Genomic DNA, 25,487 nt, shown 5'->3' with positions numbered 1-25,487 from the left:
AGCTCTGCCTCTCCTGGCCACACCAAAGAGGGGTGCATGGAAGCTCGCTGCGACTCATGCTGCCCCCAAGGGGTGCTGCAGTGGTACAGGCAAGCAAGTGTGGCACCCTGTGAACCTGGGCACCTCCCCAGCGTCGCTTACCAGGGCTGGCCCCGGGGAGCCTGGCCCAGGAGGGAAACCTGGCTGCCAGGCTGATGAGCACCTTCTCCACCTCCTCTCCAGGGGATGGATCCTGTGTCGGTTCCCAGGGCAGCTGGACTGGGGCTGTTGCCTCCTCCCCTCCCGCCCCAACACTGCAGCTGAGCGGTAGGGTTTGCTCCAGGCCTTGTTTTACTGCCCCGCTCCCTGAGGGGCTGGGGGCAGCGTGAGAGGTTGGTTGGCTCCCTCCCTCTGACAGGATCCCTGACCCTCAGTGCTAATGAGTTAATAAACTGGTTTCTCACTAAGAAATTAGAAGCCTTAAGAAAAATCACAATTCCCCCCCCCCCCCCCCCGCCTCCCAAAGTAACTGCGGTTTGTTTAGCGAGCTCTGGAGAAATCCCCAGCTCCGAGGGCCTCTCGCTCCAGCGCGGCGTCTAGAGGCACTGCCAGCGGCCCGGAGACCACTCCCACGACTGCGTGGGCTCCAGGGGGCAGAGCCGAGGCAGCTGGCTTCACTGAACAGCCTCCTCCCGCCCCGGGGTGCAGGGGAGCCCTGGGCGTGGCTGGCAGCAGGGCCCAGGCCCTAGTCCCTGGGCGCCTTCTTGCTGCGGGCATTCCACATGCCGCGTTTGGAGTGGTAGTAATGGTAAAAGTTCCTGAGACGCAAGCGCTCCACCTCCAGCCCGCTCTGCAGCACCCTGCGCCGGGAGAGGGAGACAAAGCTTAGGACAGCGGTGAAGAGGGCACAGCCACAGCAAAGCCTCTGGGGTTCCCCCCCCCTCCTCAAAGGGGCGTGAATTCCCTGAGAGAGGAAGAGGCTTTCATTCAGCGTCACCAGCGCACGGCCTTGGGGCTGTGTTTGCTAACACCCATTGAGCTCCAACGCCTCAGGAACACGTCGGAGGAAAGCTCTCTTTGGTACAGTCAGCGCTCCCCACTCAGGACAATGTCCATCTCCGAGACTCCAAGGAGTCCTCTGACAAAGCCAACTTGGCCTTTCCGAAGTCTCCAGCTGCTGTGCCCTCCCCACCGCCGTCGGAGTAATTTATATGTCAGCGCGGAGGGAAAAAAGGGGAGAGCACAAATCTATTTCCCCCCCTTTTAAAGGAAAAATGTACTGGAAATGTTTCAAGCAGATTTGTTCCACACAAGTCCCGTCTCTCCTGCTAGTGCACCCGCTGCTCCTGGCTGCCCACGCCAAGCTCTATACCGAGAAACACCCTGCAGCCCCCTCCATTGTGGGGTACCACGAAAAAGCCCCTCAGACTCATAGGGCCTCAGAGGGGTTAATCCCCCCCCCCCTCAGCATCTTTTCTCCCAGGTCCCTGAATCAGCCACGTGTGTCTGGAGGGCATTAGGCCAGTCTCCATGCCCAGCCAGCACGCAGCTCCCCCTGGCAGGGAAGAGGCGCTGGGCGGGAGGCCCCACCAGCCGTACCTGTCCAGCAGCTCCCAGTCCTCCCCGCCCCAGCGGTCTCGGAACTCCTCCGTGTTCATGCCCCCGACGCGGTCAAAGTCCGACTTGTAGATCCCAAAGAGGCCGAACCCATTCACCTCCCAGTAGCCTGAGGAAGGAGGGAAGAGAGGTGACTCGCTAGGTCTCAGGCGGGAAGGGGGCTCCCTGCAAGAGGGGAGGGGAGGCCAAGGAGCGGGGCTGCTCCACAGCCCAGCCAGGCGGTAGCACCGAGATTCCTCCGGGCTCTGCCATCCTTTGAAGCCACGCTGCCCTCTGCTGGAAACCAACAGCGGCACGCAAGCACGGAGAGGCCTCCGATCCCGGTCCCATAGAGGGAACCGGTCTCCCTGAAGGTGGGGCTGCAGTCCCATCCTTGCACACGAGCTCCTGAGTTCGCGGGTCCTGGCACTTGGCTAACTGCTCACTGTGGGGCTGCTGCACCTTCCTCTGAAGCAGCAGGTGCTGGGCCCTGTCAGAGGCAGGACGCTGATGTGGGTGGGCCGTGGGTCGGATCCAGCCTGGCACTGCTACATGCATGCAACCCCAGTGGAAGGAGAAAGGCTAAGCTGGCCATGCACTAAACACCCAGCCGGCTCTCTCCCACTGCGGGCACTCGCCTGAGAATGCAGCCACCGAGATCCAGAGGGATCCAGTTTAAAGGAGCTGTCTCACACTCAGCCAAACGTACAGCATGGGACCAAACCAGCCCCCCAGCTCCCAGCCAGCATGCAGGGGCAGGCGTGCTGCGGGGACAGAGGAGGGAGAGCGCTGCTCCAGCTAGCTCCCCAGGGGAGGCTCCGGAGGAAACCACTGCCAATCAGACCCTGAGCAGCTGGGGTGGTCAGCACCATGCGGGAAGGAGGCAGGTAGACCTCAAGCAGCTGGGATTTTTACTGGTGATGAGCCCTGTCCCCCAAGCAACTCCCTGGGAACGTAGCGGCAAAATAGGCTGAGGAAGCCTGCGTGCGGGCAGGGCAGCTGTGTGGCTCCAGCCCGCTGACCAGCTGACCCGCTGCTCCCTACGTTGGGATCCAGTGCCAGGGTCCCTGCACACACAGGCTGCCTGCCATCCTGCAAGCTTCTCAATCCCCCACCCACCCACCCTGCAGTCCGGTCAAGGCAGCTTCTCATCTGCCACAGCGCTGCTTCCATCCCTCTCCCCACTCGTCCCCCCCTGTGCTCCCCGAACTCAGCCCCAACCCCTCTCTGGACTGTCCCTGTTGCCTCCTTTGCTCACTCCACGTCTCCCACCAAGGTGCCCCCTTTGCTCAGAACAGCCCCCCTCCAACAACATATGCCCAGCCCCTCTGTCTCCCCCAGATCGCCGCTAAGAACACCTCCGATCGGAGAGTCTCTGTGCACCAATGACCACGCCCGGTGCCCGGGCTGGGCTGGCTTGTGCATTTAGGCCAGAAATTTCAGAAGGGGCTAGTAACTTGGGGTGCCCGATGGGAGACACTTTAAAGAGGCTCGATTTGCAGACAGTCTGAAGTCAAACAGAGGCTCATGACTCCGAGCTCTTTGGGACCGAGATTCATTTTTCTGTTCCGAGAGAGGCTTCAACCTCCGTATAAAACACAGCGCTGCGGCCCCCAGTCAGCACGGGGCTGACGCACGGGCCTAACTAAACACATGAATAGTGCCACTGATGTCAGTAAGCACTTGGGTGCGTAAAGCTCCTGCACTGGGGGCTTGCTGAAGCGGAGCCTAAATAAATAATACCAGCATCGGAACGTGCTAGCACGCTAGAACTATGCCCTGAAAGCCAGCAAGAGGCATGGTTATGATCCCCAAAGCAAATCACCACACCCCGGTGGGCCTCAGTTTCCCCATCTGTCAAACGATAGCTGATCCCTTCCTCTGGAGAGCACGGTGAGATCTAAGGGGATCCAGTGCTAGATAAGAGACAAAGATTATTAGTTCTGGCAGAGCACTCTGGTCACTGTTTAATCAGTTAGGCTCCTGGGGACAGCCTGAGCGAGAAGAGGAGTTGCTGATTACCAGATCAGATTGGGACCGGGCAGCTAACGATCTATTAGTCCATTAACAAGGAGAGTGGATAAAAGAGCCCAGGACGGCAGAGCAGGGCAAGGCAAGCTGGGTCTGATAAAGGGAGCTCTCTGTGTGGGTAGACCTCTTCCCACCCCCAGCCCTGGGAAAACTGGCTCTGTACACAGTACGGCTTGGTGAGGATGTAGAAGGTGGTGAGGGGAGGCTCTGTAAATAAACGACATGATGGTCTCTCCGAAAGGAAGGTCTCTGAGCCGACTGTGTGAGAGCAAAGACGATGGGGGCGGAGGGTGCCCCGTCACAGTGCTGCTCAGCCTCTGTGTGCCTCTCTTAACATAATGTGCTGGATTAAGCTACACACTGGACAAGGGGAAAAGCAACAGCAAATCCACTGGTGAAAACTGTATCTGAACAAACCAGCCTCCCCCCTCCACATTCATTGGGCGACTGCACAATCCAGTGCTGGGGAGGTCGGAGTCAGTTAAACAGGCAGGGCTGGGTGGATTTACAGCAGGAGTCAGGACTCCTGGGTTCAATTCCTGCCTCGCTGTAAGGCCTTGAGCAGATCACTCCCCGTAACTGGAAAGGGGGACACTACACTTTCCCTGCAGGGGCTGCGTGAGTCTTAGTTAAGGCTCCAGGAGTAGTCCGCCACCCTCCCTTAAGAAGCACCCAGCATTATTATTCCAGCTCACCCCCCGGCCCCCAGCCTTGGGGCACAGCAGTAATCGCAGAGGGAAAGGACGTGCAGGTTTAAGGAGGAGCAGGGAAGATGCTGAGTTTCTAACACCAGCGTAGCCCAGCTCCTTAAAGCACCCGGCCTGGACTGGAACAGACTTTAGGTAGCAGCAGGCTGCTCAGATAACAGGTTTCAGCAGCACCGGGCTGAGTGGCTGCGTCAGGAGCCTTGCCACGCTCCCTGCACCGCTAGCTGCCTCAGTCCATTAGCGGCTCCCTTCCTGGGGCACTGGCTCCCTGCATTCGAAAGCCCAGTGCGTTTCCCGCTGCGAGAGCACCTGTGTGCGGGGGCGTTACCGTTGGGGTCCCGCGGAGAGCTCCCGCAGCCCAGCCTCATGACGATGGGCGCGTAGGCCAGCTTGCCCTCCACGCAGTGCTTGCGGATGCTGTCCAGGATGTTGAGGGGGAAGTGGATGTGCAGGTCACACAGGAACACGATGCTGCGCCCGTCCTGAGGGAACCAAGAACAGAGAGAGGCCGTGACCAGGGGGCACAGCCCACGGCAAGCCCCTGGGGGCAGGACGGGACAAGGCCAGTGGCTCTGGAGAGCCAGAGCCCTCCCGCCGTCTCTCACCTCGATGGAGTCCACCCCAGCCTGCAGCCCTGCCGAGCGCTCGAAGTTCCCCGTGCGTTTCAAGTACTGGTACCTGAGAACAACGTGGACAGTCAGCGGCAGCAGGGAGAGGGGAGCCAAGCTGGGGGCTTTGTTGGGACAGAGCTCAGTGGGCACTGCTGGGCTGAGCGACCGCAGGGAGTCTCCAGGCGGGGAATCGTCTGGAGAGTACCAGGGGCCACTGAGCCGAGGGAACCCAGCTGAGCTCCAGGAAGCCTTTCGCAGGCTGACACAGTGTGACTCTCTGTCCCCCTCTAGCCGGTAGCCCCCGCCCGGTTGAGCGTCCATTACAGCCTTGCGGTTCTTTAGCTCAGGCAGCAAAGGCTCTTGCTTCTAGATTGAAAGGTCTTGGGTTAACCCCCCCCCCCATGTCATCCCCCACCTGGGGGGTGCTGTGTTACACTCATGGTCAGGTGGGCTCACGCCCCCCGACCACTGCTGGAGACACTCGCGTAGCAGGGGCTTTCCAAAGAGGGAAAGCACAGGGAGCGCTGGCTGCCCAGAGATGGGCTGGGGGTGTGGGGAGCCAGGCAGGGCATCCACGGGGTTCTGTGCACAGACTATTAGCAGCTACACGGCTTTCTTCCTCCACCCAGCGCGAAGGCCCCGCTTGCCCGCTTAGCCAGCTGGCTTTGGGGACAGCAGCTAGCCCCTTTGCAGCCTGCCTGGCTCCGAGATCACCTGCAGCATCCGCTGCGCACTGATGCAGTATCAGTCTGCAGGGCAGATCCCCCCTTAATCAACCAGACCCTCAATACCCAGAAAGGTTCAGGGGTGTCCCCTCCCACATCCGTTGGGTAATCACGGTCATGGCTCATCTCAGTGCCAGTCAGCAGGGGGCACACTCCACCTATGGGATGCTGTCTCCAGAAAAAAAAAACGGATTGCTGTGCCAGGTCTGTGGATGGCAATGCATCCTGTGGGTGCAAGATGCTGGGGGCTAAAGGCACAGGAGAAGGGAGGGCAGTGGGGTTGGAGACAGGCAAGACACTATAGATGAGTACAGCCGCAAGCAGCCAGCCTGCAGACTCACTGGGGCAGGGATGGTGTCTATCCGCCTGTTTGGATGGCACCTCGAATCATAGAATCTCAGGGTTGGAAGGGACCTCAGGAGGTCAACTAGTCCAACCCCCTGCTCAAAGCAGGGCCAATCCCCAATTTTTGCCCCAGATCCCGCTACAGCCCCCTCAAGGATTGAATTCACAACCCTGGGTTTAGCAGGCCAATGCTCAAACCACTGAGCTATCCCTGCCCCCCCCCGACACAATGTGACCCTGATCTTCAGGGGGGCCTCTGGTCACCCCTGTGACACAAACAACAGCAGCAGCGAGAGTGTGTGTGTGAGCAGCAGTCTCACTGCCATGGCCAGGGATGCTAGAGACCAGACCCAGTTGGCTGGGTGGAACGAGGAGGCTCATTGCGAGGAGGGCACTCAGCCATAGCCCCCCGGAGCAGGCGTGCCGCTGGAACAGCTTTGCTGCACCTCGGGGTGCGGTTCCACACAGCGTCCGGGCCTCGGGCTTCCACAAGCGCCAGGGAAACCAGGAACAAAGCTGCTGCTCCGTGCTCAGCTCCTCGGGCCGTGCAAGGACTCTGGGAGGGAGGAGAGACGTCACCTCCGTGCTGCCTGGGACTCCCTTGCCCAGCTGCTGGAGGGCTTTGCTGTGCGTGTCTGCCACAGATGAGGCCAGGAGTGGTGGGGGGCACTTGGGCCCAGGCTCCCGTTCCTGTGGGGCTGGGGATGCGGCAAGGAGAAGGTGCTGGGCTTGGCACTGGTGGGGAGGGACAGCGGCAAGGAAGGGCTCTGGGGCTCCCTGCTCCGTTACCGAGGCAGCCGGGCTTCCCGCAGCGCCTTCTCCACATCCATATCCTCACTCTCAAAGTCCACCAGGATGACATTGAAGTTGGTGTCCTTGGTGTCCCAGTAGAGGCCGGCCATGTCCGCGATGAACTGCTGAACCCAGCGTGCCTGGTTCTTCACTGCCACACAAGCAGACACCCCCTGGGTCAGCCCTTCCTCAGGGATCCACGCCCCGCCCCGGGGCTGAGAGCCAGACCCCCCCTCCCCCCAGGGATCTACTCCCCATCCCCTGGGCTGAGAGCCAGACCCCCAGCCACTCCCCAGGGATCCACTCCCCATCCCCTGGGCTGAGAGCCAGACCCCCAGCCACTCCCCAGGGATCCACTCCCCGTCCCCATGGTGAAGAGCTAGACCCCCAGCCACCCTCCAGGGATCGACTCCCTGCCCCCAGGGCCAAGAGCCAGACTCCCCAGCCGCACCTCAGGGATCCACTCCCCATTCCCAGGGCCAAGTGCCACACCCCCCCCCACCATTCCACACCAAGTACCAGGTGGATTTAACTGGGTTGCTCGGGGGCTGGGTTTTTGTCCCCCCGAGTGGTGTCATTATATTGACCTAATTTCCTAGCAGAGACCAGGCCTGAGTCTCTGCTGCTGGGCAGCCCTGGAGGAGCAGACGTGGCCTGTGTGCACAAGGGGACTAGGCCTCCCGGATGATCCCCTGAGCCGCCACAGCCCGTGCGCCCCACGCAGCCAACCGCCACCCACTGGGGCCTGGGCTTTGGGCCCATCTAATGCTCTGAATGACCCCAGAGGTCCTGGTGCAGGTGGGAGCATGGGAGGACCTTTGGTCCCTTGGAGGAGGGTGCGGATAACACCCCTTTCCCTCACCTGGCACCACGAAGTGCACCATGACGTCCTGCCTCCAGCTGAGCCGCAGGGGCTGGCACAGGATGGGTTTCCCGTAGAGCAGGCTCCAGGGGCTGGGCTGGGGCTCTGTGGCCAGGGGCGCGGGCCCCTCGGGGTTGGCCTTGGTGCTGTCGTCCGGCCTGCCCTGGTGCAGCAGGACGTAGACGTACTCCGAGAGCCGCACGGTCCTCTGGCCCCGCTCCAGCAGCTCCAGCTCCAGCAGGTAGCGGTTCCCCCGCGCTGTGTCTCGCCGCTTCTCCACGTTGACTATGCGCAGCAGGGTGTAGATCCTGGAGGGAGGGCAGCGCCGATGCTCTCACCTTCCCAGGCGAGGCCCAGGCCCCCACCCCACACCAGGGACCCCTCCACCGCCTGGCTAGCTGAAGGACAATGGGCAGCCCCGCTCCCACCCTTCCAGTAGGGGGTGTCATCCAGGCCAGGAGAGCACCCCCTCCTCCCAGAGGGGAGGCCCTGTGGTGTGGGAGAGCAGGGTGGGGAAGCTCCTGGCTGCGTGCCCCCTCATCCCAGGAGGTGCAGGGCTGAGGACCTGTTGGGGGAGTGGAGTGTGTGTAGTCAAGGCTGGATGACCAGGGAGACCACCCTGCTCTCTTGCCTGCCCAGGGTGGGGCAAGACTGGGCAGAGCTTAGCCCCACTGGTCCCCCTGGCCTTGGTGGCAGCCCTGGGCCTAGCTCCATGTGGCATGCCCTGCAGAAGCGCAGTACCCCCCCCCCGACCCCGATTTCTCTCCCTACCCCCCATTCTTCTCGTTGAGTTTCTCCATGTACTGGGCCACCACGTCCACCACCTCGCTCTCGCTCAGCTGCAGGTTGCCCGAGACGTTACAACGCAGGTCATTCCAGTCGGAGCGCAGGAGCTCAAAGTCCACCGAGCTGACGCTGAACGTCCTCTGCCAGTTGATGGAGTCCTCCAGCCAGCTCGGCTGCAGCTCCGAGTTCTCGTAGCTATAGTCCGACAGCTCCTCCTCCTCCTCCTCCTGGGCCTTGCCCGGGACCTCCTGCTGCAACGCAGTCACCTCCGACATCCTCAGGAAGGACGTCACCCGCACCCCGGCTGACAGGGCCGCCTCCGAGGAGTTGTAATCCAGGGCAGCCGCTGCCGCAGTCCTGACTGGGGTGGCGGTGGGGACCTCCAGGGCCTCCTTGCCGAACAGCCCCTCAGCTGGTGGCGGCTGTACGCTGGGCCGTGTCCTCCGCTCGCTCACAGCCTTGGGGTCCTCTTGCCTGTACAGCTGCTCCCACTTCCTGCTGCTGGCCCTGGGGCTCTTCCTCTTGGAGGGATACGTCTCCCTGGAGCTGTTGCCCGGGAGCCAGGGCACCCTGTGGCCAGGGACGGTGCGGAGCTTGGTGGAGGGGGCGGAGCGCCTCTGGGGGGCCCTCGAGTTCAGGTGCACCCTCCTGAGTGGCTTAGGGTAGAGGAAGACACTGGGGAAGGTGGCCTCCTGCACTGTGGTCTTGCGCTTGCCAGGCTGCAGCCGGGTCACATACACCTTCTCATGGGGCTTCTTGGCCTCCTTCTTAGCCTTCTTCCCCACGGGCACCAGGAGCCTGCTTGGGCCCTGTGGCTTCGCTTTGCCCCCGAAGATGGGCACGGAGAGGTGGGGTTGGCGGTTTAGGACACTGCCCCTCCTTGACGGTGCCAGCAGCCCCAGCTTGTCTTTCTCCCCGGCGTTCGCCTGTTCCGGCTCCTTGAGCACCCAGCTGAGGGAGCGCCCCTGTACCAGGGCCTGCTCTCGTAAAGGGGGAGTGTTCTCATAGTCCTGGGAATCCCTGGCTGTGGCCGCGGAGCTGCGGCTGGCCCGGTTGCGTACATCCTGGGTTTGCGGCTGCCCTGGTGCAGCACCCTCATCATGAACTGGCTGTTGGTGGTGGCGGAAAGCATAGTAGTCTACGTCGCCCCCGTAATCCCTTGCAGCGAGAGGGATCTCTTTGCCTTTGGTCCCAGGGCCCTGGGGTGGGCTCGGCCCCCTGGGGCTCTTCTCCTTGGCGTCGGGAGGCGGGTCTGTGGGCTCAGGACTGTCTGCTCCTTCCTCCTCCTCTTCCAGGAAATCTGCAAAGCAAACACACCTTGGGTAGGCCAGAAAAACACATGAGATCCCTGCAGTGTAATAACCCCCAGCAGTGGTTCACAGCCAGAGCATTTCAGGCCAAAAGGGACCAACAGGCCCTCTAGTCTGAGCCAATGCGCATTGCAGGCCATCAAATCCCACCCAGCTAGCGAAGCAGACAAATTATTACTGCATCTTAAAACGTGGAGCCCATGCAGGGAGGCACTGATCCTGGCAGCCAGTGTCCAACAGCCAGGTTGCTGTGGGGGCTCTGCGAGAACATGATCGGGGGGGAGAGGGGGTGGCTGCCTAGCTACCCACACAGGTGGGACTGTGTTCTCACGTTCCACCAAACCCTGCAGTCCCTGGGCTTCAGTTGGCTGACAAAGGAGCTCAGGATCCAGCCCCTTCTTGGGACGGCAAGGAAGGACAGTCCAGTGGCTGCAGCGCTATCCTCGAACTTGGGAGGCCCGCGTGCAATTCCCTGCTCCAGCACAGACTCCCTGCGTGACCGTGGGCACGTTACTTAGCCTCCGTTCCCCGACAAGAGCACTGCCCCGCTGCACAGAGATGAAAACATTACAGAATGGGAAGCACTTTGAGATCTCCTGCTGAATAGGGCTAGAGAAGAGCAAGGTGTTATTCATTTGTTAGCATTACTCAGGTATGTTTTATTGGCCAGAGAAGTGACCCTGGGATGTTCAAATCAGCCAGGAATATGGGATTGGACCCTTGATTGGTCTGCTTACAGTAAGTTCACTGGGGCAGGGACTGTCTCACTAGGTGTACGGACAGCACCCAGCACACCCTGAACATAGGTGGGGCCTCCCCTAAGACAAGTAATAAATCATAACAACAACTAATACTGTGTCCATTTGTCAGCGGTATCAATCTCTGGTTCTTGGATTGACTGGCAGCAACTCTGATGTGTCGGCTCCGTTCTCTTGTTTCAACCCCATCACCAAGGGAGAGAGTCTTGATTTCGCTACTGGACTAAATAACTGCAATGGTGTTTCAGTCTTTCCAGCAGAGGATCTGAAAGATGTTTCCACAAGCTAATGAACTAGCCCTCGCGCTCCCCATGGGCACATGTGAAAGGTTAGATGGGGAGGGCTCTGAGTTACTACAGGGAATTCTTTCCCAGGTGTCTGGCTGGTGGGTCTCACTCACATGCTCTGGGTCTAACTGATCACCATATTTGGGGTCAGGAAGGAATTTTCCCTCAGGTCAGATTGGCATGGGGAGCAGGGTTTAACCTTCCTCTGCAGCCTGGGGCATGGGTCACTTGCTGGTTTGAACTAGAGTAAATGGTGGATTGTCAGTAATTGAAAGCTTTAAATCAAGATTTGAGGACTTCTGGATCTCAGCCAGAGGCTAGGGGCTATTGCAGGAGTGGGTGGGTGAGGTTCTGTGGCCTGCGATCTGCAGGAGATCAGACTCGATGATCAGGTCCCTTCTGGCCTTAAAGTCGACGAGTCTGTTAGCGACGTGCTATAAATGGGGAGCGCGAGGTGTACAGTTGCCTCAGGGGTCCATTTGTGCCAAGCTGGACAGACAAACAAAGGCATCAAACAGCAACAGAGCCAAAGCAGAACAAAGCAAAGGATAAAATGATGCAATTCACAGGTGTTGATTTACACCAGTGATTGCATGGTTAAGACAAGCACGCTGGACCGAATTCAGCCCTGGCGGAAGACCCACTACAGGCTACACAGCATGTGCTTACATGACAGCTTGATTTGCCTTGCCATCCCCAGCTTTGATAACACAATGCTACTACCACCCCCCAAGGTTTTTATGATGCTCATTTACGATTTGTATGATGGTAGCAGCTAGACACTGCAGTTGAGATCAGGGACTCACTGTGCTGGGCACTGTTCAGCTCTACAATAGAGACATTTGAGGCCAGGACTGTCTACACAGCAAAAAACCCCAGCAGCGACTCTCAGAGCCTGGGTCTACAGCCTTGGGCTTGCAGGGCCCTCGTGTGGTGCTACGAACAGCTGTGTAGATATCCCGGCTCGGGCTCTGAAACCCATCCCTCTCTCCAGGCGTCAGAGCCTGGGCTCCAGTCCAACCCTGAACATCTACACTGCTATTTTTAGCGTTGCAGCGGTAAAGTCTGTAGAGTCGGGCTTGGAGACTCGCTGCCATGTGAACACACCCAAAGAGTTTACATTTTATACCACTTGGTATATCCCGAAAACGCTCTACAGACATGTACAAATTAGCCCTTACAACCCCCCCTGGGGATACGGATTATTATCTCCATTTTACGGTGGGCAAACTGAGCCTGAAAGATGCAATGACTGGCCCAAAAGCAGACAGCAAACGCGCGGCAGAAGTCGGATGACATCCTCCCTCCCATCCAACCCTGTGCCCATTTCTCAGACCGTCCTGCCTTCGTTCAGAACAGGAGCAGTTCCTCCTTGGGGAGAGCTCCTGGTCGATTGCTGCTCAGGAGGTAGATGAGTGGGAGGGCCCTGGCACCCCTGGGTATATAAATCCTACCCCCGGCACAGCCCACAGAAAGTTGGGCAGGAGGATTCATGCTGCTCCCAGCCACGGAATTCTTCGGTGAACTCACTTGGAGAAGCTGCAGATCAAAGGGGCAGCGAAGCTCTGAGTTACTCTGATTAACACCCTGCACTCACAAAGGGACTTGGAGGGGAAGGAAATGACCGACGCTGTTTTAAGGCAATTAAGTCTCAGCAGAAATCAGCTTTGGCCTGGTGCTGATTTTCCCTTCCGGATGCCGAGGACGCATGTGTGGGTGAGACGAGGGAGAGCTCTTGGGAACACACAGCACAGCTCAGGAGGGGTCGTGCGCGTTCGTGGGTGGAGATCGGCGTGGCGCTGCCAGTGCAACCTCCCCCACAATGAGATGGGGACCCAATACCGGCCCCGCCAGGCTGCCGAGACCGAGTGAAAGGCCCTTGGTGCAGCCAAGGGGAGGAGACCCAGAGGCACGTGCAGGAAACCCTCTTTTCCAGCTGCACTGATTGAGTCCAGTGGGCTGATGGAAACAGTTCTACACAGGGGTTCACCGCCAGCTCAAGGAGCATGCTGGGAAAGTCAGCCACAACGTGCTCATGCTCAGAGGTGCAGGTCTGAGCGCCCCGAGGGGGCAGGGAGGGGGAATGCTCCCAGGGGTGTGTTGGGGGCGCAGGTCCGAGCACCCTGGGGACGCAGGTCCGAGCGCCCTGAGGGGGCAGGGTGAGGGAATTGTGCCGGGGTGTGTTGGGGGCACAGGTCCAAGCGTCTGGAGAGAGCAGGGTGAGGGAATCCTGCCAGGGGCGTGTTGGGGGCACAGGTCCGAGCGCCCCGAGGCAGCAGGGAGGGGGAATCCTGCCACGGGTGAGTTGGGGACGCAGGTCCGAGCGCCCTGGGGACGCAGGTCCGAGCGCCCTGAGGGGGCATGGCGAGGGAATTGTGCCGGGGTGTGTTGGGGGCGCAGGTCCAAGCGCCTGGAGAGAGCAGGGTGAGGGAATCTTGCCAGGGACGTGTTGGGGGCACACGTCCGAGCGCCCCGAGGGGGCAGGGAGGCAGAATGCTCCCAGGGGTGTGTTGAGGGCGCAGGTCTGAGTGCCCCGAGGGGGCAGGAATCCTGCCAGGCGTGTGTTGGGGGCGCAGGTCCGAGCGCCCCGAGGCAGCAGGGAGGGGGAATCCTGCCACGGGTGAGTTGGGGACACAGGTCTGAGCGCCCTGAGGGGGCATGGTGAGGGAATTGTGCCGGGGTGTGTTGGGGGCACAGGTCCAAGCGCCTGGAGAGAGCAGGGTGAGGGAATCCTGCCAGGGGCGTGTTGGGGGCACAGGTCCAAGCGCCCCGAGGTGGCAGGGAGCAGGAATCCTGGCCCTAGTGTACAGGGTGAGCAGCACTGGGAGGCTGGCAAGGCGAAGCCGTGAATCCGAGAGGATTCAGTGGCATGGCAATCAATAAATGGGAACACAGATTCAGTCACCAGTGTCCAGAATTGCTGGGAGAGGGGCAGGAAGCCTCCATTCCCACACGGCCTTGCCCCAGGGACACTGTCTAAGTGGGCTCACTCCTTCCTCTCAGTGTTGTGATCCTCCCAAGTCCTGCCTGACTTAGCAACTTCCTCCCCACCACCCGTCTGGTGCCCAATTCAGCAACCAGGGCTCCAGCGCCGAAGCACAGAGCCTGGGCGCGCCAGGCCGTGAAGCACCATCCCTGCTAGCGGGCGGCAGGACAGACTAGCACGGTGCACCGGAGCAAGCGGCGTTGGCTGGGCGTGCGAGGGCTGCTTACTGTCCGAGTTCAGGAAGAGAAAGGCTCTCCGGCGAGGATCCTCCTCTTCCTCATCCATCTTCATATACTTGTAGAAGCCAAACCTGGGGGGCGGGGAAAGAAGCAAAGGACAACGTTGCTGAGACGTGTGTACACAGCTGCACTGATACTGGCCCAGCCTCTGGCAAACCAAACCAAACCAAACCAAACCAAACCAGGGCACCTCTTTAGCTCCATATCGTCTCACCCGGCAGGACCAGAGCTGAGATCCCCAGATTCGTTTTACTTTGGGGCTCGGGGGCGAGGCCTGATCTGCCCACCCACCGCTGCGAGCCCAGAGCGATGGGCTGCTCAGACACTGGGTGGCCCCCACATTTCTCCTCTCAATCTCTCGCTGTGAATAGGTTGGTAGAGGAAACATGCTTCCCTGCTGCTGGCGAGGCACCCTGCGGGGATGCAGGGGAGGGAGGGGCAGAGCTGATGAAAAGTGGGCATCTGCCCCTGGTCTGGCATTTCCTGAGCTGGCTCATGGGGCGGGAAGGCTTCTGGCTGGAAAGGAGCCTGGCACGGGATGCAGAGCCTGAGGAATGGGCTTGGTGGGTACAGTCTGGTTCCCTAGGAATCAGGGTCCGTGTCTCAACCACCCTGTGGGAAGGCCCAGGCCGCCTCAGCACCCTGGCTGAGCCCCTGGCAGAGCAGGGCCAAGGCTCAGTGTCTGGTTCCTCCCTGCCAGCACCTGGGCTGGGGACAGAGATTCTCTGGGGCTGTCCCTGCCCTGGCACTATGAAGCCCTATGCCCAGGGGCTCTCTCTGTCCTTAGCAGCAGTGCCAGCAGAGGGCCCCCACTGAACCTCCCTGCCCACCCCCCCCACTCACTTCTCCAGGTAGAGGGGGGACTCTCTGTAGAAGCACTTGTTCTCCGTCTCCATGTGGGTGAGGCGGGTGAAGTCGTTGGGGTACACGAACGAGAGGTAGACCTGGGGAGCCAAGCAGAGGAGTCACTAAGAGTGCACTCCAAGGGCCTGGCGAGGTACGCGCACAACCAGCGTCCCCCGGGGGTGGCAGGAGGGAGGGGGTCCAGGCGTGGGCACGCCTGGTGAGGGCTCTGAGGATGCGAGGTTGTTGGCGCAAGCTTCTTGGACTGTGGTGTCTCCTGGCAGAGAAGCCTGATGCTCATCAGCCCACGGCCCGAGCTGCCTCTATGGCGTCTGCCAGGCCAGCGCTCAGCTGGCTCCATTGAGGGGTCCTAGAGCCAGCTTGGGGCAGGGGAGGGGACTGGAAGGAGAGGGCTCATTTCAGGGTTGGTGTCATGACTCGCCAGCACTGCAGCTGCCTGTGCCAGACAGGAACAGGGCCTGGATGGGCACTGCCTCAGAGGAGCAGCAGGCACGTGGAGCCAGCTGGTGCGTGCATTGGGAGGACTGGCAGGGGCCTGGCACCTCTGGAACAGGTGAGAGATGGGGGACTTAATGGGCAGGGCTGGAGGGCCGTAAAGGGGTCTTCATAAAGGGACCCTATTGGATGGTGCCCTCCCCTGTGTGTCAGAGAGCCCCACCCCTCTGCCAGCCTATCTCATTTCAGTCCCCAGAAGCACCGACAGATTCGACAGAGAGAGAGCAAAGACCCCTTTTCTACCAGCCTCCTTGGCAGCAGAGCGAGCCCATCAGCTGCTGCGTGGGTGAGGAGAAGGCGGCCAGGCTGCAAGGGGCGTCAGGGGTCGCGTCACAGCCGGTCGGTGGGCGAGCCGAGGGAGGGGTGCTCCCCACGGAGCGCTCTGCTGGCGCAGGGAGCCTCCCACACCGCAGCAGAGTTACTGGGAGCCCGTAGTGACTGCAGAGCCGGCAGGATACGGAACAGGGGCCCTTGTGGCATGGCTGCTCCACGCACCCCCGACCCCCCCGTGCTGCAGCTCTGCCAACCTGTGCTTGGCCACGGCTGCCTTAGTCAGGGCTGAGTGGTGGAGGCCGGAGGAGCTGTGCCCATGGGCCTGGTCCAGAGCCCCAGAACCAATGGGAGGTTTTCCACTGCCTCGGGCAGGCCCTGCAGCCCGTCCTGGGGGCACAGACACATGGGTCTCCCGGTGACCCCCACAGGGCGAGGGGCGGGAAGGGGAGCGGAGACATGGCTGAGCTGGACACTTACAAATTGCAGGCCCTGGTAGCGGGCGATAGGGAAGTCCTTCACCACGTAGGTGGGGCTGTAGGCGCAGGGCACCAGCACGTTCTCCACACGGGATGCCTCGATCTGGGGAGCTGGGCAAGAGGAAGTCAGGGCTTCGTCTGTGTTGCGTGGGGGGCCCTCAGACACCCCCATATGCAGAGAAAACCCACATGGCCCTCTAAAGTCCAGCCCAACCTGGACGACTGACCTCGCCCACACTGTCCCCTATAGACCAGACCAGCTCCTATAGGTGAGCCCAGCCCAGACTATCCCCTATAGCTCACTGCAGCCTGGGCAACCACCCATCCCATCCCCTATAGTCCAACCCAACCTGGGCAACCGTCCAGCCCAACCCAGCTCGGCCTAACCTTTATAGCCCAGCTCAGACCCTATAGGCCAGCCCAGCCCATCCTATCCCCTATAGCCCATCACAGTCTGGGCAACTGCCCATCCTATCCCCTATAGCCCAACACAACCTGGGAGACCACCCAGTCAAGCCCCTACCGGCCAGTCCAGACTAACCCCTATAGCCCACACCAGCCCCTATAGCCCATCCCATCCCGTATAGCCCAGCCTGGGTCTGTGAGTAGCCACCAGGGCATGGAGCTGAAGGGGCACAGGGGGTCCCTGGGTACCTGATCCTATCCAGCCTCATTTCCTCGCCTTCTCTGAACAGACTAACAGTTCCTCTCCCAGCTTAAATCCCAGCCCCAATCTCCTCACGCTCCCCTGCCCCACTTACTGAGGAAGAAGGTGTCTCTGGGGTCAGGTTTGAGCATGTCGGCCCCATGCTCATCCCTCTGTGCCTCCCACAGGTAGCTCCCGGCGTGACTGGCGAGGGACTGAGGGATGTGAGCCACGTGGTTCATCTTCAGAGGGGACTCGTCTGAAGGGGAGAACGAGGAGAAAGGCCACAGTGACCCCAGGCCTTGACTCAGCTCCCATCGAGCCAGGCCCAGGGCCAGCTGGTCATGCTCTGCGGGTGGGAGCACCTAATGATCCCACGTCTACTCCTGGGTGACGGGGCCAGACAGAGATGTTCCATACGGACCCTCCCTAACCACAGCTTTAGCACCAACCCCAAACCTCCTCACCCCACCCCAATCCCTCGACCCCAAACTAGGCCTCATGCCAATCCCCCATGACCTGCAGCTTTATCGCTGCCCTCAAACCCCATCCCCTGCACCCCAAACCCCGCCCCATCCCCCTGCCCTGACCCCACCCCAATCCCCCCGCCCCATCCTGATCCCCTCTGACCCACAGCTTTAGCACTGACCCTCAAACCCCACCCCATCCCGATCCCTTCACCTCAAACCCACCCCATCCCGATATCCCTGCCCCGAACCCCACCGCATCCCGATATCCCCGCCCGGAACCCCACCCCATCCCCATCCCCTCCGAACTGCAGCTTTAGCACTGATCCTCAAACCCCACCCCATCCCGATTCCTTCACCTCAAACCCACCCCACCCCGATATCCCCCCCCCGAACCCCACTGCATCCCGATATCCCCGCCCGGAACCCCACCCCATCCCCATCCCCTCCGAACTGCAGCTTTAGCACTGATCCTCAAACCCCACCCCATCCCGATTCCTTCACCTCAAACCCACCCCACCCCGATATCCCCCCCCCGAACCCCACCGCATCCCGATATCCCCGCCCAGAACCCCACCCCATCCCCATCCCCTCCGACCTGCAGCTTTAGCACTGATCCTCAAACCCCACCCCATCCCGATTCCTTCACCTCAAACCCACCCCACCCCGATATCCCCCCCCCGAACCCCACTGCATCCCGATATCCCCGCCCGGAACCCCACCCCATCCCCATCCCCTCCGAACTGCAGCTTTAGCACTGATCCTCAAACCCCACCCCATCCCGATTCCTTCACCTCAAACCCACCCCACCCCGATATCCCCCCCCCGAACCCCACTGCATCCCGATATCCCCGCCCAGAACCCCACCCCATCCCGATCCCCTCCGACCTGCAGCTTTAGCACTGATCCTCAAACCCCACCCCATCCTCATCCCTTCACCTCGAACCCACCCCATCCCGACCCCCCGCCCCATCCCGCCCCACCCCCCCCAATCTGCAGCTTTAGCGCTGCCTCTTAAACCCCATCCCATCCCAATCCTGATCCCACCGGCCCCAAACTATGCCCCAGGCTAATCCCTCCTGACCTGCAGTTTTAGCACTGCCCCTCAAATCCCACCCCATCCCCCTACCCCATTCTGATCCTCCTGTCTCAACCCCGCCCCCTGGTCCAGAGGCTTCCACTGGCACCGTCACCCGGGCCCCTGCCGCCTCACACTGCTTCCTGCCGGCGGTTGAGATGTCTGGAGCAATGCAGTTCCACAGGGTAGGCCAGGAACATACCCGCTGGCCACCTTACAAATGTCCAGCATAGGCGCTTCTCGAGGAGATGCTACTGAGCTCTAGTGAACCGGGCCCTCGCCTTGTCCGGGGGGGGAGGGAGATGTGCCACCTGATAGCAAAGGAGGATACAGCCAGAAATCCACGTAGAGAGTCTCTCAGCAGGCATCGTTTGTCCCCAGGCTCGTTCCGCTAGAGCGACAGATAGTCTAGCTGATTTTCTAACCGGTGTCATTCTTTGCGGGTAGTATGCCCGTGCTCGCCTCACATGGAGGGGGCGAAGTCTCCTCTCCTTCTTGGAGGTTCAGGAAGCATATCGGTAAGTGAATCAGTTGGCTTATGTGGAACTTGGAAATTACCTCCAGGATGAATTTCAGACGGAGGTGCAGGGATACCTTCTCTTGACGAATATTAGCATATGGCGGGTCAGCCATGAGGGGCCCCAGCTCACCCACTTTCCTGGCCAATGTCATGGCGACCTTCAGAGACAGGTGGGTCATTGAGCATGTGGCCAGTGGTTCCAAAGGTGGCCTCGTAAGCATTGAAAGTAAGAGACTGAGGTCCCACTGAAGCGTTGGCTCCCCTACCGGTGGGAAGGTCCCAGGCCGACCCTTTAGGGACCTGGTTGTTACTGGGTGAGTAAGAACAGAGTAGCCATCTACTGGCGGATGGAATGCACTGATTGCCGCTAGGTGGACCTGCAGCGAGGTAACAGAAAAACTTGATGTCTTGAGAGGAGGTGGGCTAAAATAGCAGGACTACCTGCTGGCTCTGATAGCTGGTTCCATTGCACCCAGGTACAGAAACATCTCCATTTGGCTAGATAACATTTTCTGGTAGACTCTTCCCTGCTGTGATTAAGAATAGTTTGAATGGCCTGCGAACATGAATGCTGTTGGTCTGATGACCATCCAAATGCCAAATGGCAAGGAGAAGAGAGTCCGTGCTGGCATGTCTGATCCTGACGTTCTCCTGAGTTAGCAGCCAGGAAGGGCTGAATACTGATGGGCTGACTTTTGCAGGAAGTCCGGAAAGCAAAACTGTCTGGGCCAATTGGTTGCAAAGAGGATGACTCATGCTTTGTCATGACAAATCTTCCCAGGACCCTGGGGGAGTAGTGGGATGGAGGGGAAGGCTCATCCAAGTCAGTAGGAGGGCACTGCCCCAGGAGTCCTGGCCTTGTGTGGCTCTGGAACAACACATGTTGAACTTCTTGTTCATCTGAGAGGCAAACAGGACCCACAATGACGTCCCCCACTGAGTGCAGATGCCATTCAGCCCTGAATTGTCACTCCCACTCGCGACCGGTGTTGAAATACCCGCTGAGGCTGTCTGCCAGTGAGTGCTGGGCACCACCAGGGTACGTCACAGAAACTGTACCATAGGATGATGCCTCGATGCATGCTAGCAGGGATCTTCCCCCTCCTGGTCAGTGGGAGGAATCTGTTACAGGCCTGACTGGCTGCTCTTAGTTCCAAGAGACTGATAGGCATCTCAGCCCCCCCAGGGGTGGCTGCGATAGGTGACCCTGCCTTCTCCCGCGGAGTGTGTCTGTTACTGACTGGATTGGCCTGAGGCGACCATATTTTATCGACACAAATGGACCTGCAGCCCCTGCGGTCGGTGGATCTGGATCCCAGCCACGTGACAGAGGTGTAAACTTCTGCTGTGCCGTATGGCCGGGGGCGAGCACACCTGCCTGCCACGCGTTTAACTATAGGAGCCAGAGAGCCGGGGCACCCTAGGTAATGCGAGGTCAGAGCTGCAGTGAAAACGCTGCTGACAAGCTGAGCCCTGTGTGCTGGAGTGGGGATTTTTCAGAATATTTTGGATGACTACTGTGTGGGCCCCAGTTTCCCCTATGTAGGGCGTGGCTAACTAGGCGGTGGGAAAGGATTGTTTACTTCTTGCAGAGACCCAGAGATACAGGCGTGACGCCTAGCTGCTTGGGTCACCATGCCCCTGGAGAGTCTCAGAAGACAATGGCCACTCCAATCACCCAGACATTTGGCACCTAGCTACAAAAGACCATGAATGGCCCACCCTCCTTAGGAACCCAGCTGAGTGTGACCAGCTGGAGAACAAAGGACTGAGGAGGGGCCAGGTGAGGTTGTTAAGTGTGGGTTGTTAAGTGTGGCAGGGGACACTTCTGGACTGGAACTAATGAGGGGGTCAGAGGGCTCTGGTCTGACCCAGATGGGCTAGGCTGTAGCTTTCTGTTCTCCATGTTAACAAAGGACTTTCTATGCTGTGTTCCAGATATCTAAGAAACCCTGCTGCTTTTACAGCGCTGGCTGAGAGTCACTCCAGAGTAAGGAAGCTGGGGGTGCATTGCTTCCTTTGGGCATGCAAGTCTCCGGCAGGTGTCCCATCCAGGTGGACTTGCTGCAGGTCGGTCCCAGGTGGTGGTGAAGCCAAGTGGCTTGCCCCAGTGAACGAGTGTGACCCTAAGAAGGGGTCTTACCAGGGACTGTTCCAGGACTGTACGACAGCACCAGACCTGTGGATCCGCGGCAGCCTGTTTGTTGCACTAGGAGACTGTCCTAGCCTTCATACCCAGGGAGGAAGGGCTGGTTTGTTACTCCACGATCAGTCGTTTCCCTTCAATAACTCTCCCGCTTTCGCAACCCTGCCCCCTTCTCCCACCTTGCATTCTGAGCGCAGGCTGGCTGCAGTCCCAAACCGTGGGGGAGGGAGGGAGCATGGGGGCAGGAGACACCCACATGCTGACTGATAGCGTGCAGGAGGAAATACATGCGTGCACCATCTGTCTCGCCAGCACCTGGGTCGATATCCCAATTGCTCCACCATCCCTCTTCTCCCCGTCGATCCTAGGTGTATCTGCACCTCCTGCCTTATCAACCCCTTCCAGGGGACACTTAATTACCAGCCCCTTATGTAAGGAGAGCGGGGCCAGGATCTATCCATCAAGAGGCTCCTGCTGCCGGGCTGGGTTGTGGGGGGAGCAGAAGATCTATAGATTTAAGTAAACTCCACACCGTCCATCCTTGCTTACAAGACAGGTCATCGGTGTTGTAGGTTTCAGAGTAGCAGCCGTGTTAGTCTGTGTTCGCAAAAAGAAAAGGAGGACTTGTGGCACCTTAGAGACTAACCAATTTATTTGAGCATGAGCTTTCGTGAGCTACGGCTCACTTCATCGGATGCATACTGTGGAAAATACATGTAGCCATGTCAGTCCCAGGATATTAGAGACAAGGCGGGGGAGGGAATAGCTTTTACTGGACCAACATCTGTGGGTGAGAGAGACATGCTTCCGAGCTACACTGAGCTCTTCTTTACGTCTGGCCAGGGCCTGGGCCAGGAGCTGCTCGGCTCCCCTGTCTCCCTAGGAAGCCAGGAGGAGTGAGGGCAGGAGCTCTAGGGGAGGCACCTTTCCCCAGGCAAGGAGCTCTGGGATCGGCTGTCCTGTCCAGGGACAGGGCCCTCTTGCTGAGAGCCAGCAGTGGGAAAGACAGGGCAGATCCTGACTGGCTGAGAAGCAATGGCTGCCTGGCAATAGCTCCTTCTCCTCATCCCCAGGTTGGGGGTGAGTCTGGAGGGGAGACCAAGCCGCTCCCAGCAGGGGTCCCACCATGGCTGTCACTGGAATCCGCCTGGCCGCGGGCGTGAGAGGGTGGGGCAGGCACTGGCATCTCCTCCCTTCCTGAGCTCAGCTCTTCGGCTGGCCCACGGAGGTGGCTCCTGGCTGGGCTCTCTGTAGCGGAGGGTGGGGTGGCTGGAACCAGCACTGCAGGACACCGTCGCTGTGCTGGCATCTGTCCTGTGACGGCACCAGCCGGCCGGGCGCCGCTAACTCCAGGCTGCCTGCAGGGTTTGCTGCAGCACTGGGGGAAGATGAGGGGAAAAGCGCCGACAGCTGGAATTCCTTCCGATTCAGCCCTCTGTGGGAAGCACATACGGACACACGCTCCCATCTTACCACGGCCACATGCCGCTCCCCAGACACGTGCCACCAGGCCTGCTCTGCCCTAGGACATCCTGCCGCACCAGCCTGATCCGCCCCATAGCTCTGTGCCCGCCCTGATCCACCCCACAGCACCACGTCTGCCCTGCCACACCCCACTGCCCCGGCCCTGATCTGTCCCATAGCTCTGTACCCGCCCTGCCACACCCCACTGCCTCAGCCCTGATCCATCCCATAGCTCTGTGCCCGCCCTGATCCGCCCCACAGCGCCACGCCTGCCCTGCCACACCCCACTGCCCCGGCCCTGATCCGTCCCATAGCACTGTGCCCGCCCTGATCCGCCTCACAGAACCATGCCTGCCCTGCCACACCCCACTGCCCCGGCCCTGATCTGTCCCATAGCTCTGTGCCTGCCCTGCCACACCCCACTCCCCCAGCCCTGATCCGTCCCATAGCTCTGTGCCCGCCCTGATCCCCCCCACAGCACCACGCCTGCCCTGCCACACCCCACTGCCCCAGCCCTGATCCACCCCATAGCACTATGCCCGCCCTGATCTGCCCCACAGAACCATGCCTGCCCTGCCACACCCCACTGCCCCAGCCCTGATCTGTCCCATAGCACTGTGCCCGCCCTGATCCGCCCCATAGTCCCACGCCTTCCCTGCCACACCCCACTCCCCCGGCCTTGATCCACTCCATAGCGCCATGCCTGCCCTGATCTGCCCCACAGCACCACGCCTGCCTGCCACACCCCACTCCCCCGGCCCTGATCTGTCCCATAGCTCTGTGCCCGCCCTGATCCGCCCCACAGCGCCACGCCTGCCTGCCACACCCCACTCCCCCGGCCCTGATCTGTCCCATAGCACTGTGCCCGCCCTGATCCGCCCCATAGTCCCACGCCTTCCCTGCCACACCCCACTCCCCCGGCCTTGATCCACTCCATAGCGCCATGCCTGCCCTGATCCGCCCCACAGCACCACGCCTGCCTGCCACACCCCACTCACCCAGCCCTGATCCGCCCCATAGTTCTGTGCCTGCCCTGATCCGCCCCACAGCGCCACGCCTTCCCTGCCACACCCCACTGCCCCGGCCCTGACCCACCCCATAGTGCCATGCCTGCCCTGATCCACCCCATAGCACTGTGCCAGCCCCGAACCACTCCACACCTCTACACCCGCAATGATTTAGACAAAATGCCAGAGTTGCAGAAAGCATAATGGAAAACAGAACATTTTGGGGGGCAATTTTTTGAGGGAAGTTTTGGGTTTCGGAAAAAAGGCCGTTTGTCGACAAGAAAACCATTTTGTGTAGAAAATTCCCACCGGCTCCCACACTCTGGCCTGCTTGCAGCTGTACCCAGCCATGCGGGCGCAGACATGCCAACGCCTGTCCACGTGGCACACCCACATGCACACGCCCAATCTCACGTGCTCCCGCGGCCATCCCTATCCCATTGCTCCCTCTGCTACGCGCTCTCCCCCACATGCACACGTGCATGAGTACGTGGTCCGATGCGGGATCGCGTCTGTTACACGCGCAGCCTGCCGTTCCCACGGCACATGCACTTCTGGGCACACGCTACCCCCAAATGCCCGGCGGAGGAAGGGTAAGTGGATCGGGGGGAGGGCAGCATGCTGGGGAATGGCTTCACCTGTGTAGAGAGAGATGAAGGGGGAGTCGATCACCTCGAACTTCAGGCTAGGAAGGAACACTCGCCACTGGAAGAGAGAGAATGAGAATCACAGCTGGGGTTGGGGGTGTCACGCTGGCCCCCTGCCCAAGAGGGGTCAGGTGTACAAGCAGGAAGCCAGAGGCTGCCCCGGTGCCCGTTCAACGCTTCTTCCCTCTGTGTCTCCTCTCCTGGCTGCCAGGGATTGTCAGGGAGAAGAGGCTGCCCAAGGGAAGCCGAGTCCGCAGCTTGCTGCCCGCGCCTATCTGAGCCTTCCCATCTCTGGGTAGCAGGAAGTAGCCACTCCCAGTAGCCAGCTGCCAGGTAGCACGCCCTTAGGCCCCAGCCCTGTCCGTGTGGGGAGTAGGGAGGTGCCGTTCCAAGGTGGCTGCGCCAGATTGTGCAGCACTGATGCCCTCCAACTCAGATTGTGGCCTGGGACACACCAGTGTAAATCCAGAGTGACTCCAGACTGGCGCGCTGGCCTTGTCTGTACAGGGGCGGCTGGGGTGTTTGCACTGCTGTAGCCATACATGCATTGCCCCAAGATTGGGCTTGAACAGGTAGGACTCACTGGTAATTCACCAGGGCATCTGTGCACACACCCTGCTTCGCACCAACGCAGCCAAACCAATGGGGTTGCATTAATGCTAGCCTCTGTAGTCTAGAGAAGCCCTTATACACCACAATGGCAGGAGCCTCCGCCTGAAGCCAACAGGAACATCTCCGGATTTACTCTGGTGTAAATGAGGGCAGTTTTTAGTGACTAGGAAATTGCAGTCTCCCATTGTGGGATTGTGACTCAGAACCAGGATTTCAGATGTGCAGAGAGACCTTTGTGATCACAGTTCCGATGGAACAGGCTTGCCACTCAGTCGCTTATTGTGTTGCGTGACAAAGGCAGTTTTAATCCATACCCTGTACTGCGTGCGTGTGCATCTCTAGAACACACACACTCTCCCCCGTGCTGCTAATCAAGCCAGGCTAAGTGGCAGCTGAGCAGAGAGACCCACTGAACCTCTTTAAAAAGGCTAATAATATTTCACCTCCAGCGGCCCACAGAGCTGGAACGGCCTCCATGAAAGGAGCAAGGCTCTGCAGAGAGGGATCAAAACGAGATTGTTCAGAGTCTCTAGGAGACGAGGAACATTTTATCTCGAGGAGAAAGAGTTTTAGATGCCCTCCTGAAATAAGCACCCAACCCTGTTTGAGGGGATGGCTTTCTCAAGCACAGAGAGCTAGCTCTTCATTATTGCCTTTTCCCTCTTGGTATTTTTTTGCAATACTAGCCAAGAAAGTAGAAAACAACTTTTCTCAGGGCCCCCTGCCCACCTCTACTGTTTGCCAAGCATGGATCCCCCAAACTGGGTTGATCCCAGGA

At 59.9% G+C, this 25,487-nt stretch overlaps 1 protein-coding gene across 1 annotated transcript in view; it reads right to left on the bottom strand.

Annotated features, from left to right (window-relative positions):
• Positions 1 to 487: 487 nt before the first annotated feature.
• Positions 488 to 25,487, bottom strand: part of B4GALNT4 (beta-1,4-N-acetyl-galactosaminyltransferase 4) — a 123,924-nt gene continuing 98,924 nt past the window's right edge. The window contains exons 9-20 of the mRNA XM_084632229.1: positions 24,089 to 24,155; positions 16,884 to 17,027; positions 16,124 to 16,233; positions 14,858 to 14,958; positions 14,003 to 14,085; positions 8,420 to 9,734; positions 7,649 to 7,956; positions 6,784 to 6,937; positions 4,919 to 4,991; positions 4,642 to 4,795; positions 1,579 to 1,705; positions 488 to 839 (exon numbers count right to left, since the gene is read on the bottom strand). Of these exons, the coding sequence (XP_084488355.1) occupies positions 725 to 839; positions 1,579 to 1,705; positions 4,642 to 4,795; positions 4,919 to 4,991; positions 6,784 to 6,937; positions 7,649 to 7,956; positions 8,420 to 9,734; positions 14,003 to 14,085; positions 14,858 to 14,958; positions 16,124 to 16,233; positions 16,884 to 17,027; positions 24,089 to 24,155 (2,751 nt within the window). The 3' untranslated portion in view covers positions 488 to 724. The remainder of the gene's footprint in view (positions 840 to 1,578; positions 1,706 to 4,641; positions 4,796 to 4,918; positions 4,992 to 6,783; positions 6,938 to 7,648; positions 7,957 to 8,419; positions 9,735 to 14,002; positions 14,086 to 14,857; positions 14,959 to 16,123; positions 16,234 to 16,883; positions 17,028 to 24,088; positions 24,156 to 25,487) is intronic.

Source organism: Lepidochelys olivacea, assembly GCF_965140295.1.
Source record: "Lepidochelys olivacea isolate rLepOli2 genome assembly, chromosome: 6".
Taxonomy (NCBI): Eukaryota; Metazoa; Chordata; order Testudines; family Cheloniidae; genus Lepidochelys; species Lepidochelys olivacea.
This window is presented reverse-complemented; position numbering and strand designations above follow the sequence as displayed.